A 14,872-nucleotide genomic window follows, 5' to 3' on the forward strand; every position below is an offset into this window, starting at 1 on the left:
ATTATTGGTCCATGAAGAGATGGATCATGGACACACAAAGAATCAAGATTAAATATGAAAAAAAAGAAGGGCTGTGACTGTGGCTGAGTGGTAGAGCACTCGCCTGGCACATGTGAGGCACTGGGTTAGATCCTCAGCACTACATAAAAATAAAATGGGGGTACCGTGTCCACCTACAACTAAAGAAATACAGTTAAAAAATAAGATAAGTTTTTACTAAAATGATTCTAGTATAACTATTTATTACTGTTTTAACTGGACAACCTGACAATAAACTATAAAAATCAGAAAATCAGCATGAGATACTCATATTGTCTAATAGTCTGAAATAATTAAATTCTATGCAGTAAATAAATGGCTCCTTTCAGCTTCAAAAACCCCTTAATGTAAACAGTAGAGCTACATATCTGTATATGGAATCTTGCCAAAAGTGATAGAATTTTAAAAATAGGCAATAGAAATCTTTAGCAATTCTTTCACGTTAGGAAAACCACACTAAGATGTTGGTGCTCCTGAATTTCAACAAGGCTGTAAAAAATAATTTGTATAAAAGTGAAATAAAGTGAACTGTAAAGAGGTCGACCTTCATCATGTCCACCAGGCAAGTCTGGGACCCACTTTTGATGTGGTTACAGTGTTCTTGTGTGCTGGAAGAGTTTCAACAGAAAAACATCTGTTATGACAAGTGGATTAATATTTTCTGTTTTGACATGAGGCCCTCCCAAGGAAAAAAATGTCTCAGCAGAATTGTGAAGATTTTCTGCTTCACATTTCTAGGACCCTAGACACCTTTAATAACTGTTTTAAAGTTGGGTGCCAAAGATTACAATTTTTGTAGACACTCTTTAAATTCAGTAGAAAGTCTCTGTTGATGTTTGGAAAAAAGATTAGAGTATGATGAAAATTCCTTGAGTAGCATAAGATTTCTGTTAATGAAAAATCCCATGTCCCTAAGTTTTTTATTCCTAGCATCAAATCATTTCTGATGGTTCAATAAAACAGATGTAGGCAGCTCTATATTTAATTCCTTAGCTCCACATGCTTGCAGTGACTGAGATTCAATCTATTTCCACCAGCTCTCTACAAAGCCTTATTAATACTTCACAAGCCGTTGACCTCAGAATGACTGCTAGTCTTACCAATGCAGTTCTCGCTTTTTACTTCATACCCTGGGGGACAGATGCATCTGAAGGATCCCTCCAAATTCTGACAGGTCCCAGGAGAACAAGAGCCAGGAAGGGCAACGCACTCATTAGTATCTTTAAAGAGAAAGAAGAGAAAGAATAACTAAAATACAAGATGATTGTTACACAAATTTATCTGCTGAATGATAATAACAGAATACAGAGCTGGGAATGTAATTCAGTGGTAGAGCAAATGCTGGGGCACCATAGACAAATACACTTGTGATACTTTTCTGACATTCTGGATAGTACTTTTTTGGTAAGCTGTTAATTTTCTTGATTTTTTTTTTTTTTTTTTGCTCACTTTTATTGAGCCACAGACAGCCTCCAGCTCTGTTCCCAATAAAACATTGCCTAAGACACATTCCCAACTGTTGGCTAACAACTTAGACCAAAATTACCCTACCACAGGTTACCTTGTTCATGTTATCTAATGATCAAATGAAATGTGAATGAGATTCCCTAAGTGTATGTGTGTGTGATGGCGGAGGGTGGGTGGAGTCGGGGGATTCACATTTTTGCACAAAACCAAATACCATGAAGACCATATGTTGTTTAGAGGCTTACCTATACAGTTTTTGCCATCTGGAGTAAGTTCATAACCTTCATTACATAAACACTTGAAGGAGCCAATTTCATTGAAACACCGTCCATTTCTGCACACCTGACCGAAAAAGGAGCTGCACTCATCTATGTCTGTAAACAAACAGGAGTTAGCTTTTCAGAGACAGCTCTTACATCCATACAATGTCACTAGCAGAAACTTAAAACACATTCATTATTGTACATATTCAAAAACCCTACGTTACAATTCCTCATCAGCACAGAAAAAAATGACACATAAGAATCATGTAAGTAATAAGGTGACATATATTCCTACCGTATTTCAACCACAAGGGTGTGTCTTTGGTATGAATCTAACTCATGAATTTATAACCAGATAAATGTTGAAGGTTTAAGGTGAAGCTTTCTATGTTTGTCCAACTGAAATATATTTCTTTTTCTGAATGTAAGGGGTTATCTGGGATTTAACATAATGGTCTAATCTGTAGATCCATTATCTGGAGATTAAGTATGTTAACCACAGAACATACAGAAATAATTGAGCATGCTAAATACAGAAAAATAAGTTAGTTTAAAAACACTCAGAATTGCAAACATAATACAGGATTAAGAAAACAAAAGGACATTAAATGTTACGTGTTTAGTGAAATTTCAAGATGATTATATGTGAGTGATTTCCTGGGTTGCTGGAGGACTGTACCTTGGTCAGAGCCATGCCTGTGTCTTCTAGTTAACTCTGTCTGTATAGTGCTTAAGAAACTACAGTCAAAGAGATGGGAGTTGAAAAAATGTCCAATTGGTTGCAAAAACATTTTCACAATTGCAGAATTTCGAAAAAATAAAGCCAACAGGAATGTGAGTCTGGTTAGTTCAGGAAGTGGGTGGGGTTAAGCTGTGATGGTCTCTTGCTCTACAAATCCTGAGTTACTTCCACACACCTTGCAGGGTCATGGAATTTAAACAAGGTAGGCTGCAAGGTACTGGCATAGTGCTTGGCAGGTGGGACACACATGTGTTGTCATTTTTTTTATTGCCTCCTCTAACTCACTTTAGGAACCTCTCCCACTCAGTATTAATTCCCAGGTCACATTTGTTATGTTAGTGTGCACCAAAGTCTATACACCTATATACTATGTATAGGAGAGTTTTCTGAGGGTTGATCTGGAAACCTAGTCACCATGCACTATTTTCCTGGGGAAAGATATCCAGTTTTCAAAAGTTGAGGGAAAAGGAAATTTCAACACAGTACATGTATTACAAGTATGAGGCTGCTGACGTTTGAATGCAAATCAAGAGTAGACCTGTATAAAATACTTGTAGTAGCATTGAAATAAAAAAAATGTCTATTTTCAATCTCATTTAAGAGGTGAACGCAATCTAAACCCTAAATCAGTTCCAAAATGTTTACAACCATCTGAATGCCTTTTTCTCCTGATTAGTCAACTGACAAAAAGTGTTAAAAACAGTGTATTGTCTCGTTTATTTAGGCCAAAAAAATGATTTTAGTTAATGAGAAATTGGTCAATGTTATTACATATCTTTTGACAAGTTTTCCATTTTTATAACTGAATAGTTTTATTATTTCTTTCAGTGTAGTCCATAGAAATGAAGCAGAAGCAATAATGAACTGACCAATGGACTCACCTAGGCAGTCATTATTGTGAGTGAGTTCGAAGCCTGGGTAGCACAGACAGTTATAGGATCCCACGGTGTTTTTGCAAGTTCCGTTTCCACAGGGGTGCCGCTCACACTCATCGACATCTGCCAAGAAACACTGGCTTAAAGGAATTCAACTTTTAATTAGGGAAAAAAGAGTATTCACTTTGTGCAGATTTTCTCACTATAGTACTAAGGATCCATATTGATTTGAGAAAAATAAGTAAGAGGTAGAAAAAAGTCAAAATCACAAAATTATATTAAAAAAAATAACACTTTAATGATGTATAGGCACATACAGCACTCAGATCCAGCCTAATCAAGCATCCCATTACCAGAGATTCTTTAAATAAATAGGTCTGCTTATCAATTATAAATAAACTGTCCTTTTGAAATAATAAAATAATTTGTTCTATTAAACATGACAAAAACTTGTTCAAAAGTTTATAGATAGACCTTAATTTGAGAAAACAAAGATAAACTTTAGTTTTTATTAATGTTAAACTTCAAACTCCAATTTGGAGTTTATTTAGAATTCATTATCATTAACCTTCCGAAAGACTGAAGTCAAAATACTCAGGCCATCCATCATAAAAAGAGAGTGTACTCCTGGGACTGTGAATTCCAGGCTGCTAAAACTGTACCATGCAAAAAACAGGGCACTGTTCTTTAGGAAGGAAGCTCTGACTGAGGGGACTGATGGAGTTTAATCATGGAAGAACTGCTAAGAGTCGGGGCAGATGTCCTTCATGTGGATTTCCAAATCATAAATCTCATATATTTTTAGGCAAATCATACTCTCTGGGCATATAGGAAGTACAAAATATTCCATGCAAATAGGATCAGAGCCTGTTCTCCTTTGTACAATTTTCCCTGTCAGAGTGGCAGAAGTTGGGGGTGGCTAGTGGGGGTGGAGTAGTGGGGGGAGTCTTAGGAGGCAATGGATGAGCTGAGAAGTTCTCCAGGTGTTCCTTGTTGCATGGATATACCATGAAGGAAATGAATTCAGGAATACCAAAACCTGATTTTAATATGCACCTAGATAGTATCTTGAATACCAAAAGAGTAGATGCATAACCCTCGCTTTTTCCACACTGAGAACATGCTAATTATAAATAGCCAAGTTTTAAATTTAATTTTCCTCCTTCAAGGGCAAAGCACAGAGAGCGTGCTCTGGCAGAGGCAGAGCCAATCGCTGACATCAGATTTAAGGAGTTAAGCTCAGTCCCAGCCTCAAGGCAAACAGCCCATCTGCCTTTGAAAGCTTATTAATCATCAGCTCAGCAAGTGCTTAACTGAACACTATTATCACTTAACTAACCATTATATTAGCTACTGGGAATTTTCAAAGAGTTTGGTTATATTTGCTTCTACAAGTGATAAAATACACAAGATGCAGATAAATTCTGAATTATTAAATAATTTGTGCAAAAGGAGTGTGTAATGTTGTGCCCTATAACCTATTAATACTGTCACTCTTACTACTCCCTGGCATTCCTAAACTCTCTTTTGAGGGAGAATCCAGTGGGGTAAAAAGGAGCCTGTACTGTGAACTTTACACAGCCTCCAGCATCTCAGAGTGCGTGTCCGGCCACATGTCTTCAGAGGAGAAAAGTTGAGAATCACCGAACCAAGGAATACTGTGTTATGTCCCTGCCTGCAAACTGTGCTCTGAATAAAAAAAGGCTTAAACGGTTTAACATGGCAGCGACGTGGTAGTCACTGATGGCACTTGACAACTGTAATCTATCTTGGAGTCTCAGCCTCACTTCGCTCCCTGGAACTAAATGTTCTTACCCATGCACATGGTCTGGTCTTGAGAAGCCTTAAAGCCATTGTGGCAGATGCACTGGTAACTTCCTTGCAAATCAACACACAGGCCATGACTGCAAACGTTAGGAATTTCTAAACATTCGTTGCGATCTATAACAAACAAAAAACCCCCATATATTACACATATCTGATTTTTATTAAGATTCCTTCATTTTTCACAGATGCATTTTTTCTAACCTGCTATTAGTTATTACAGACAGGCTGAAAATGAACCATAACAATAGCTGAATCAAAATAAGCAGGGCTTTCAAAGTATCCAAGCCTCTTTTTTAATCATGAAAATTTTTAGGTTGATTGGTATCAAGGATACTATTTTATCCCAGGGAAATCTATTAAAGGGACATCTTTTCTTAATAAAATCATCTAAAATATATGGTGAAATAGGTTCTCTGTAAATAAACAGACTAAGTTAGAAAATCTTTTCAAAATTATTCTTGAAGTTATATTTTGTTAGAAATGTTTGGACTACCCTCCCCTCTTTCCCTTTTTGTAGTACTGGGAATTAAACCAGGAGTGCTCTACTACTGAGCTACATTGCTAAATTGCCCAGGCTGGCCTTGAACTTCGATCCTTCCCTCAGCCTCCCAAGCCACTGGGATTCCCTGCGTGCACCACTGAGCCCAGCTTTGTACTCCCTTTTAGTGTAGGAAATGTAAAGGCTCTTGTGTGTGGTGCCTGTGGGCCTCTTTCTTACCTACACAGGCCCCATTGGGTGAGAGTTTGAAGCCTGCAGCGCATTCGCAGCGGTAGCTGCCAGGACTGTTGATGCAGTCTGCATTTCTCTGGCAGAGGTTGTCGCCATTACTGCACTCATCAATGTCTGAAAGAGCAACAGTTCCAAGGTAAAGAGGCATTCATCATTGCCTTAGGATAACAGGCATGCCACCATTTTGATGAGCAAGTCTTAAAGGACTTCAGAAGAAATAATGAAAATCAGACTACAGTTTAAATGCCATTTATGTACACCAAACTCTTTTTGGTTAAGGACATATATATTATTCAGAATTACCTTCACAGACCAAGAGCAGATCATTGTAACTGAATCCTGTAGGGCATTCACAGCGGAAACTGCCAATCTGGTTAATGCACACACCATTTGCACAAATGCCTGGAATCTCTTTACATTCATCAATGTCTGAAATTGAACAGATTTGGTAAGGTATATGTGATTCTGCTTAATGTATTTGCCATATAACCTCAAATAATGCTATGCATACCTGGAATGAGAATGCACATTCAGTGTCATAAACATCAAATGTCCATAATAGCAGAAATGGCTTTGTGGTTTATGAAAACACACAAACCATAAAATGGATGAATTCCTCTAAATAGCAGTGGAAAAATGTAAGTGACTGATAAAATGCACAAGTTCCTGGGGAACCAAGCCCCCTCTTCAAATTGTGTATCAGGTCACCCTAACTGCCACTACTGTATAACTATTAAAGAACTATCAGAACTCAATCACCAGACTCTGCTGATGAAATAATACCACTATTCACTTGGTTCATCAGTAAGCATGTTTTTTCCTCTCTGGAATTCAGGTTATTGTATTTTGTAGTTCCCTTAAAAAAAACTGAGTATATTTTAGTAGAATATATATATATATATATATATATATATATATATATATATATATAAATAAAAAATACATATAAACATAATCTGGAAAAACTCACCAACAGCTTTTCCTGTGTGAATGTCAAAGGTGAATCCAGGAATATTTCCACATATGGTTTTAAAGTCAGCTTTAAAATATAAATAAAACGATGTACTCTTAACATTCTGAAGCTCATTCATTCAAATTAACATTTTATTTAATAGTATTACTTTTACAAATATATTTTATATTATTGACAACCAGACATTCTAATTTCAATTATATTTATTTGGTGACTGAGTACTTCTGCAAATAGTGGATCTAGGTATTCTCTAACATTATTGTTATTTCTATCAAGTAACTTTTTACTGCTCTAATATTAGATGGTAAGTATATCATGAGATTCAAAACATCTTCTTAGGACATTTAAACTCATTTTCTTATGATATACAGAACTTTAAAAATTATCCAATACACATAAATTGGAAAAACAGATTATAGCATGAATTTAAGAAAGGATTATGATCACATAAGGACACAGATAGGAAAAATGGTTTTGTAGTGGAGACACAGGTTAACAACCCATAATGAATGAGATGTGAATTTTGTCTTTTTTTTTAAAAATCAAAAGCATCTATTTGTTGTAATGTTGAGGAGTAAAGAATGATTCATTATGAAATAGAACAGAGACTGTGACAGCTTTTCCTATATATAATTCACCAAACCAATGGAAACTTAAAAGAGTATTAATTTTTATGAAGCAAAATGCTTCTGATGCCCACTGTTACACAAGTGATTAAATTCTTGAAAAGAGCACTAGCTAAAACTTGTAATGTATACTTTTATTTCAAGCACTATTAAGGCAAGGGTTTTGTATATACATCTTTGGTACATACACCACCAATACACACTGAGCATCCACATTCTCAATTTAATGATTTCCAATTGCCTGGCAATATGAAAATTAGAATTTATATACATCATCTCATTAATCATTATTACAACCATATGAATTATTCCCTGTCACTATTTATTAGTAATCTTTATTTTACATATGAGGAATTAGTTTCAGAAAGGATAAATTCTCTACAAGGTAGCATAGTAATTGGCAGAAATTAGTGTTTTGACTTCCAAAGAGGGCCACTTGGGAAGCTAAGCCCAGATGATGCTCCTGGATATTGTCAGAACCGAGCTTCTCTGGTTATAGTACATGCTGATTTTTAGTGAAGTGTTATACTTAGGTGGGCATCACTAACTCAGCCTTCAGTACAAGTGTGGGCTGCATGCTTACCTGTTCCTGGTGTTGGGCAAGGTTCACAAGGTTTGTTCCAGGCTTTGCCAACATTGTATGTGCAGCAGCACATCCTCTTTGTCACATTAAAAGGCAACTCATTTTCACAAGTGGTTCCATTGTAGCTTCGGTAGCAAAAGCTTTTTCTCATGTCTACACAGAGAAAAATAAACTAGCTATTCATATCAGCTAGCACTTCATGAAGTCCTCACACCTGCAACATCATGCTTTCTTGATTAACCTAACTGAAAACAAATTTTCTTTGTATCATTTTAGGTATCTTAAAATAACCTTTTAAATTAGTAAGTCATTTTTATATTAACATCTCCCTTTTTTAGATAAGGGATTTCATTTTTAATTTTCTTGGGATACAATATTAATATATATCTGTATCTCTGCTCAAACACGTTTACTTAATTTTAAAAGAGTTAAGTATTAAATTTTGCATGTTCTTTTATTTTTATAACAGTTTTATTTATATAAATGGAGAATTAAAATTATTTTAGGATACATAGCTGCAAAACTTGATGAAAATTTTTATTTTGGATTTTTAAAAAATGTAACTATATAGCCAAAAGGCAAAGTAGTCTATGAGATTCTTAAATACTTCAGTATTCATGAAAATTTAATTTACAAACATTCTGAACAAGAATTCTGAGAGAGAAGTCCCTTACGTGTGTAGTCAACAACTATGGCTTAATTAATTAATCTCAGCAGCCTGTACTTACCCATGCAATTGTGGCCTCCATTGACCTGCATGTACTCAGGTGGGCAAATGCAGGTGTAATTTCCCAGGGTGTTGTAGCAGGTTCCAGGCCCACACACACCGGGATGTGCAAAACACTCATCAATATCTTGAACAGTCAAAATATCCACAAATCAATAAAGAGACACACACACACGCACACACATATATATATATAAATTATACATAAAATTATTTTTTCTTTACTGAGGATTGAACCCAGGTGCTTTATACCACTGAGCTGTAACCATAGATTTTAATACTTTTTTTTTTTATGTCGAGACAGGTTCTCACTAAGTTGCTGAGGGTCTCATTAAGCTGCTGAAGTTGGCCTCAAATTTGTGACTCTCCAGCCTTAGCCTCCCAAATTGCTGGGATTATGGGTGTGCATCATAGTACCTGGCTAATAAATATACTTTTGATAAATTCATGTTATTTAGATTACTGAACAGAAGCACAGATGATTCCCTAATTCCATATTTATACAAAATTTAGAAATAAAGAAAATATTCAAGATACGCATTTAGATGACACAGGTATATCTTCCTTCAAAAGAAAAAAAATATTCCCCCATATTAAAACAGAAATATAAATCTTATAAAGAAATTACTCTAAGGTGGCAAAAATTAATTTACTTGGTACCTATATATTTTTTAATTGAAATTCATACTCTCCAAATATAATTTCTTTAAAGTCTGTTTTTTATTTCAACTTTCAATTAAATGGAGGTTATGAGAAACTTTATAGCTCCTTTTAAATCAACACCTATTGAGAGATTCTAGAAGCAGAGTAGCTGCATATTTTTTTTTCTTATTAAATCACATTTCTTCCAGATCATTTACCTAACATGTTTCAAAAGAAAGGCTATAACCAAAAGAATTATGTTACATGTTTAACGTTCATTTTTAGAAGCATCGTTCATTCAACAAATAAATACTGAGATTCTACTTTAGTGATAAATATAAATAAAGTGTGGACTTCGGTTAAAGAAACTCCAGTCTAGTAACAATAAAGGTACCTAAAAAGGTTAATGATAATGCCATGTGAGGGAACAGAAGCAAGAAGGGGTTCACATAACCTCTGAACTTCTTTGCATCATATCCAACGTTTTAAAAATGACTGAATAGCCAGGTGCAAGGGACCATGCTTGTAATCTCAGAGACCTGGGAAGCTGAGGCAGGAGGATCACAAGTTCCATGCCCCAGTAATTTAGCAAGACCTTGTCTCAAAATGAAAAATAAAAAGGGTTGGGGGTGTGGCTCAGTGCTAGAATGTTCCTGGGTTCAATCCCAGGTGCAAACAACAACAACAACAACAACAACAACAAACAAACCAAGAATAAAACTGAACAATATTAACTTAATAGTCGCATTACATTTATGCTGACCTATTTTTCTTATATAGAATACATTATTAATATTTTCATTAACTATGTATTTAATACTGTATGTTTTCATACTCTATTTTCCCATTTTATTTAAAATATATTTTAAAAAATTTATAGATGAACACAATATCTTTATCGTTTATTTATTTTTATGTGGTGCTGAAGATCAAACCCAGGGCCTCACGTGTTCGAGGCAAGATCTCTGCCACTGAGCCACAACCCCAGCATCCCAATTTATATTTAAATGGTCCTCTTACTCAGAAAAATCATAGTAAGTTATAACAAATGAGCTATAGATTAAAATTATCTGTCATCATACAACTTAGCAACATTGATATGAAAAGAAAACGCTATGAACCAGTCTCGACAGATCCTCTGGTAGAACTTGGGGATTAGCCCTCATCTTGAGCAGTGGTTTTGTTGTAAACAGGTGTCCCTTCACCTCACCTTCACAGATGCGGGTTTCCTCACTCAGATAGTAGCCTTGTGGACACTCGCACTGGAAGCTCCCAAAAGTGTTGATGCAGTTTCCACCCTGGCAGAGACCTGGTAACTCCTGGCATTCATCAATGTCTACAAAAAGAGCGACACTTCACTCGCAACAATGCCATAGCAAAAGACCAGTGTTAATGTCAGGGCTTCCCATGTGTAATTTTGTTAGACCCACAGACTTGCTTGCATCCAAATGAACACTTAAGTGGGGGTTTTATTTTGACCATGGATTTTCTGGGCTTTGTGGGAGAACTTTGCCATTCTGTGAAGACTGATACAACCAAGTGGGGGATGGTTCAAGCTGGAGGACAATGGTAGTTTCTATGCAGAACAATCAGACATCATATCCCTGCAGTGGATTATTACTTATTGAGAAAAGTAGTTATTTAACATTCTTGTAATTGAATGCCCATCTGTAATTTTGCTAATTAATCTTGTTGTGTTTGCTCCTCACAAATTCTTGTACCAGTTTTTCTCTAAAGTAAACTCTGCAGCTTATTTGAATCTACCCATGAACTTACCTTCCAAGATGATTGTGATGGGGTTAGGTCTAAAGCCTTCACCTCCAGGACACAGGGTGTAATATTCAGCTAGAAAATAACAGAAAACAGATTTGATACCTGTGTCCAAGTGGCTGAGACAATGAGCAAGCAAGCATTCAGCAACTGCTGGGCTCAAGACATACATTTAAGGGGGGTGGGTGTCCACCCTTAGTGTTCTATCAAATACATTTAAAGTTATATTTTACATGAGCAAAGATCACTACTTCATAAGTGTTAGATACAGTAGAATAACAAAAACATTTGTTTTTGAAGAAAAAAATTCCTTTTCAGACAATTTATATCACAACTCTATAGGTAGAGTTGGCTAGTAGGTGAAACCAAGACTCTTCAGTACAAAAAATTGAGTTCATTTGCCTATCAGAGCATATGTTTCAATTTAAGGTATTCTATGACTGACTTCGAAAATACGACCCACCTATGAACCTGAACTAATTACCTCTGAGAAGAACCGAGAATGGCCTTCATCTGTGATACTATGGAGAATTGATATTATTACCATTCATATTGGACTATGGTTAAAACTGTTTTTCTTTTTAAAAAACGTATCATGAAAAAATAGCAGAAAGAGAGGAATCAAAATTTCTTTTATATAAAACACTCTTGGCTAGTTTCAGCATAATCTAATTAGTACAAATCCATGTTTTTTTTTGTCCTCACTACTTCCACAGCCCCCCAGCCCAAGAATAAAGTGGGCTGTTTGGTCCCCTCTTCTCCAGCCCTGTACTTACTGCTATTGACAGGTGGGCATGTCTCACAGGGGTTTCCCCAGGCCTTTCCCAAAGAGCAGCAGCAGGAGGAGCGGCTGACACCCACCCCAATCTCCGTGTTGCAGGACAGACTCCCGTCTCCTCGAGGACCAAACTTCAGGTAGCAGTTGCCCACGCGGTTGTCTGTAGAGCAACAAAAGAGCTTAAAATTGCCCTTGCTAGGGTTAGCAAAAGACACTCGAAGGATGAAATTCAAATTTTGTACGACAATAATGAAAGGTTTGTTTTAATGTTTGGCACAAAACAATCTCTTGCCTTGAACCTTTTCAAGATTGAATCATACATAGCAAACCGCGACAGACTCTCCAGTGTTTAGAAACTTATGTGGATCACGTTCTCAGATACTTACGGAATTAAAAAAGATATTTCTCATTTGAGACATTCTGGGCATTTCAATAATGTGAATGCAAGAAAATTCTAGTACAATCAATCTGTATCAGGGATTTATGAATAATAGAAAAACACCAGGATAAGTTAATCTAAGGTTATGTTATCATATCTAGGAAATATTGATAACCCCATCCCGTTCCTTTCCTCCTTATCTCCATTCTCTCGTGGTTTAGCATCAATCTTCATAACAAACCTTGCAGGTTTTTAGAAGGTCAGTCTGTTAAAAATTTAGACTTCTCTATGTAAAGGATTAATGAATCTCAGAATGGTCTCAATTTGTTACCATTTTGATTCTATGGCTCTAAACACTACTTTTGTGCTGAGAAGTCTCAAATTTAGAATTCCATCTCTTTTCTCTCCCCTGACCCTTCTGCAAACTGCTTGATTTCTCCTCTTAAATGTCTATTGCTTATTTCATAGTTAACATGTTTAAAAATAAAACTCTTTGATATTCATACTCCACATAGAAAATGTGCTATGCATTTTCAATAACCATGATGTCACCTTTGACTTCCTCTCTCAATCCTTATTCAGTCTGGTAATACCTTCAAAATATATCTGGAATCCGACTAATCACACTGTCTCTACCACTGAATTCCAGTCTCTTCCCTGGATTACTGCAATGGTTTCCTAACTCATCTGCCAATTTCCATCCTTAACCCTATTTTTCCCTCTGTAGCTAGACTGAACTCTCAGAAACACTACTGTAATGGCAATATGTAAATCAATGGATGTGTAACTGATGTAATTCTGCAATCTGTATATGGGGAAAAAATGGGAGTTCATAACCCACTTGAATCAAAGTGTGAAATATGATATATCAAGAAATTTGTAATGTTTTGAACAACCAACCATAAAAAATTTAAAAAAAAAATGAAAGAAACACTACTGTAAATCACCTTCAATAGCTTCTCTTCTCAATCAGAGTAAAGCACAGAGTTCTTACCAGTCTATAAAGTAATTTTCATTTCTGGCTGCACTTTAGAATTATTTGGGCCACTTTTCTTATTGTTTTACTTATTTCTCCTTTTCTCATTTTGCTTTTAGTGCTGAATCTTGGATACAGAAAGGCAAGTTAACTCATGATCTCTCTCCTACTAGGTTTGAAGTTATTCATCCTTCTCTCCCTTCCTCTCTCTTTTATCCCTATTCTCCATTTCTGCTTCTATTACTCAATCATCCACGTGTATTTAATGTTGGTAGTTTTTACATGTATTTTTGCAAAATAAATATAATTTAAAATTTACATAAGATTATTTTTATCATATATTTCATTTAGTTTTTTGTTTAATTTTAATGGGACATTATAATTACACATAATAGTGGGATTCACTGTAACATTAATATATTTATATATTCATATATGTATAACATAATTTGGATCATTTAATTCCCCAATGCCTCCCCCCACCCCTTCCTCTACTGGGCTCTTCTATTTTCATCTCATTTTTATAAACTTTCCCCATCATGCTTGCTTTGTGAATATTTAGTCTGTGGACTTCATGGCATACAACTGCCTTTTTCTTTTTTAAATCCATGTACTTTCCAAAAACAGTACCTAAATCTTAGTCTCTGCAAATAATACTTCAATGAATGTCTTACGAATGTCTGAGTATAGGTTTGAGAGTTAATATCTTTGACATACAACCAGGAGAGGAACAGCTGGCACATAGTTTGCTTATACTTAGCCTTTCAGTAAAAATATTCATCATTTATCATATGCATCTAATGGATTCTTTAAAAATGTTTAAAGTAATTTAAAAAAATAATTTACATAATGGAAAAGGTATAGAAACACAACTTTATCAATAATTTTAATAAGAATTTTAATAATAACTCAAATTTCCATCACACATTTTCTTGGTTTTGAAGATACTGTGCCCAAAATGGTCTTCTGACTGTAGCTAGTTGCTCATCAGCTGTCATTCAAAAGCGTGGAATAAAGTGGAGATTTTAAAGGGGAGGGATTATTTTGTTTTTAAATTAATTGTAACAAATATGCATCACAGTTCCTTGCCAAGAGAATTTAGATATTTCCCTCTATGTAATTCTATTTGCTCATTTCATTTCTATAGCTTTTACTTACCGACACAACCCACACCAGTGGGGTTTAGTTGAAAATCGGGTGGACAGTTACACTCATAGCGACCAGGTGTGTTGACACATAGGCCATTGACACAATTTATGGGATCTGCACATTCATCAATATCTAAAAACATTTAAAATGCCCATGTTAATTAATAGCATTACTTTCTTCATGTATATTGTTGTTCCTAAGAATCTGGTGGATTTTTAAAAAAAATATGTGGATTAAAGATTAGGAAGGACTCCTCAGCACAATGAAATAAAAAATCTTAAATCCCTTTGTATACCAAAATGGTATAAGGCCCTTGGTATTTATGA

At 35.4% G+C, this 14,872-nt stretch overlaps 1 protein-coding gene across 1 annotated transcript in view; it reads right to left on the reverse strand.

The window, feature by feature from the left end:
• The window catches only part of Fbn2 (fibrillin 2), a 233,428-nt gene that overhangs the window by 31,055 nt on the left and 187,501 nt on the right, over window positions 1-14,872 (reverse strand). Inside the window, exons 36-48 of the mRNA XM_046460170.2 lie at window positions 14,556-14,678; window positions 12,041-12,202; window positions 11,271-11,339; window positions 10,705-10,830; window positions 8,854-8,979; window positions 8,126-8,278; window positions 6,914-6,982; window positions 6,247-6,372; window positions 5,932-6,057; window positions 5,202-5,327; window positions 3,393-3,509; window positions 1,752-1,880; window positions 1,140-1,259 (exon numbers count right to left, since the gene is read on the reverse strand). Of these exons, the coding sequence (XP_046316126.1) occupies window positions 1,140-1,259; window positions 1,752-1,880; window positions 3,393-3,509; window positions 5,202-5,327; window positions 5,932-6,057; window positions 6,247-6,372; window positions 6,914-6,982; window positions 8,126-8,278; window positions 8,854-8,979; window positions 10,705-10,830; window positions 11,271-11,339; window positions 12,041-12,202; window positions 14,556-14,678 (1,572 nt within the window). The remainder of the gene's footprint in view (window positions 1-1,139; window positions 1,260-1,751; window positions 1,881-3,392; window positions 3,510-5,201; window positions 5,328-5,931; window positions 6,058-6,246; window positions 6,373-6,913; window positions 6,983-8,125; window positions 8,279-8,853; window positions 8,980-10,704; window positions 10,831-11,270; window positions 11,340-12,040; window positions 12,203-14,555; window positions 14,679-14,872) is intronic.

This window comes from Marmota monax, unplaced genomic scaffold (genome assembly GCF_021218885.2).
Source record: "Marmota monax isolate L192 unplaced genomic scaffold, Marmota_monax_Labrador192_F-V1.1 WCK01_AAM20220418_F8-fsc00006, whole genome shotgun sequence".
Taxonomy (NCBI): domain Eukaryota; kingdom Metazoa; phylum Chordata; class Mammalia; order Rodentia; family Sciuridae; genus Marmota; species Marmota monax.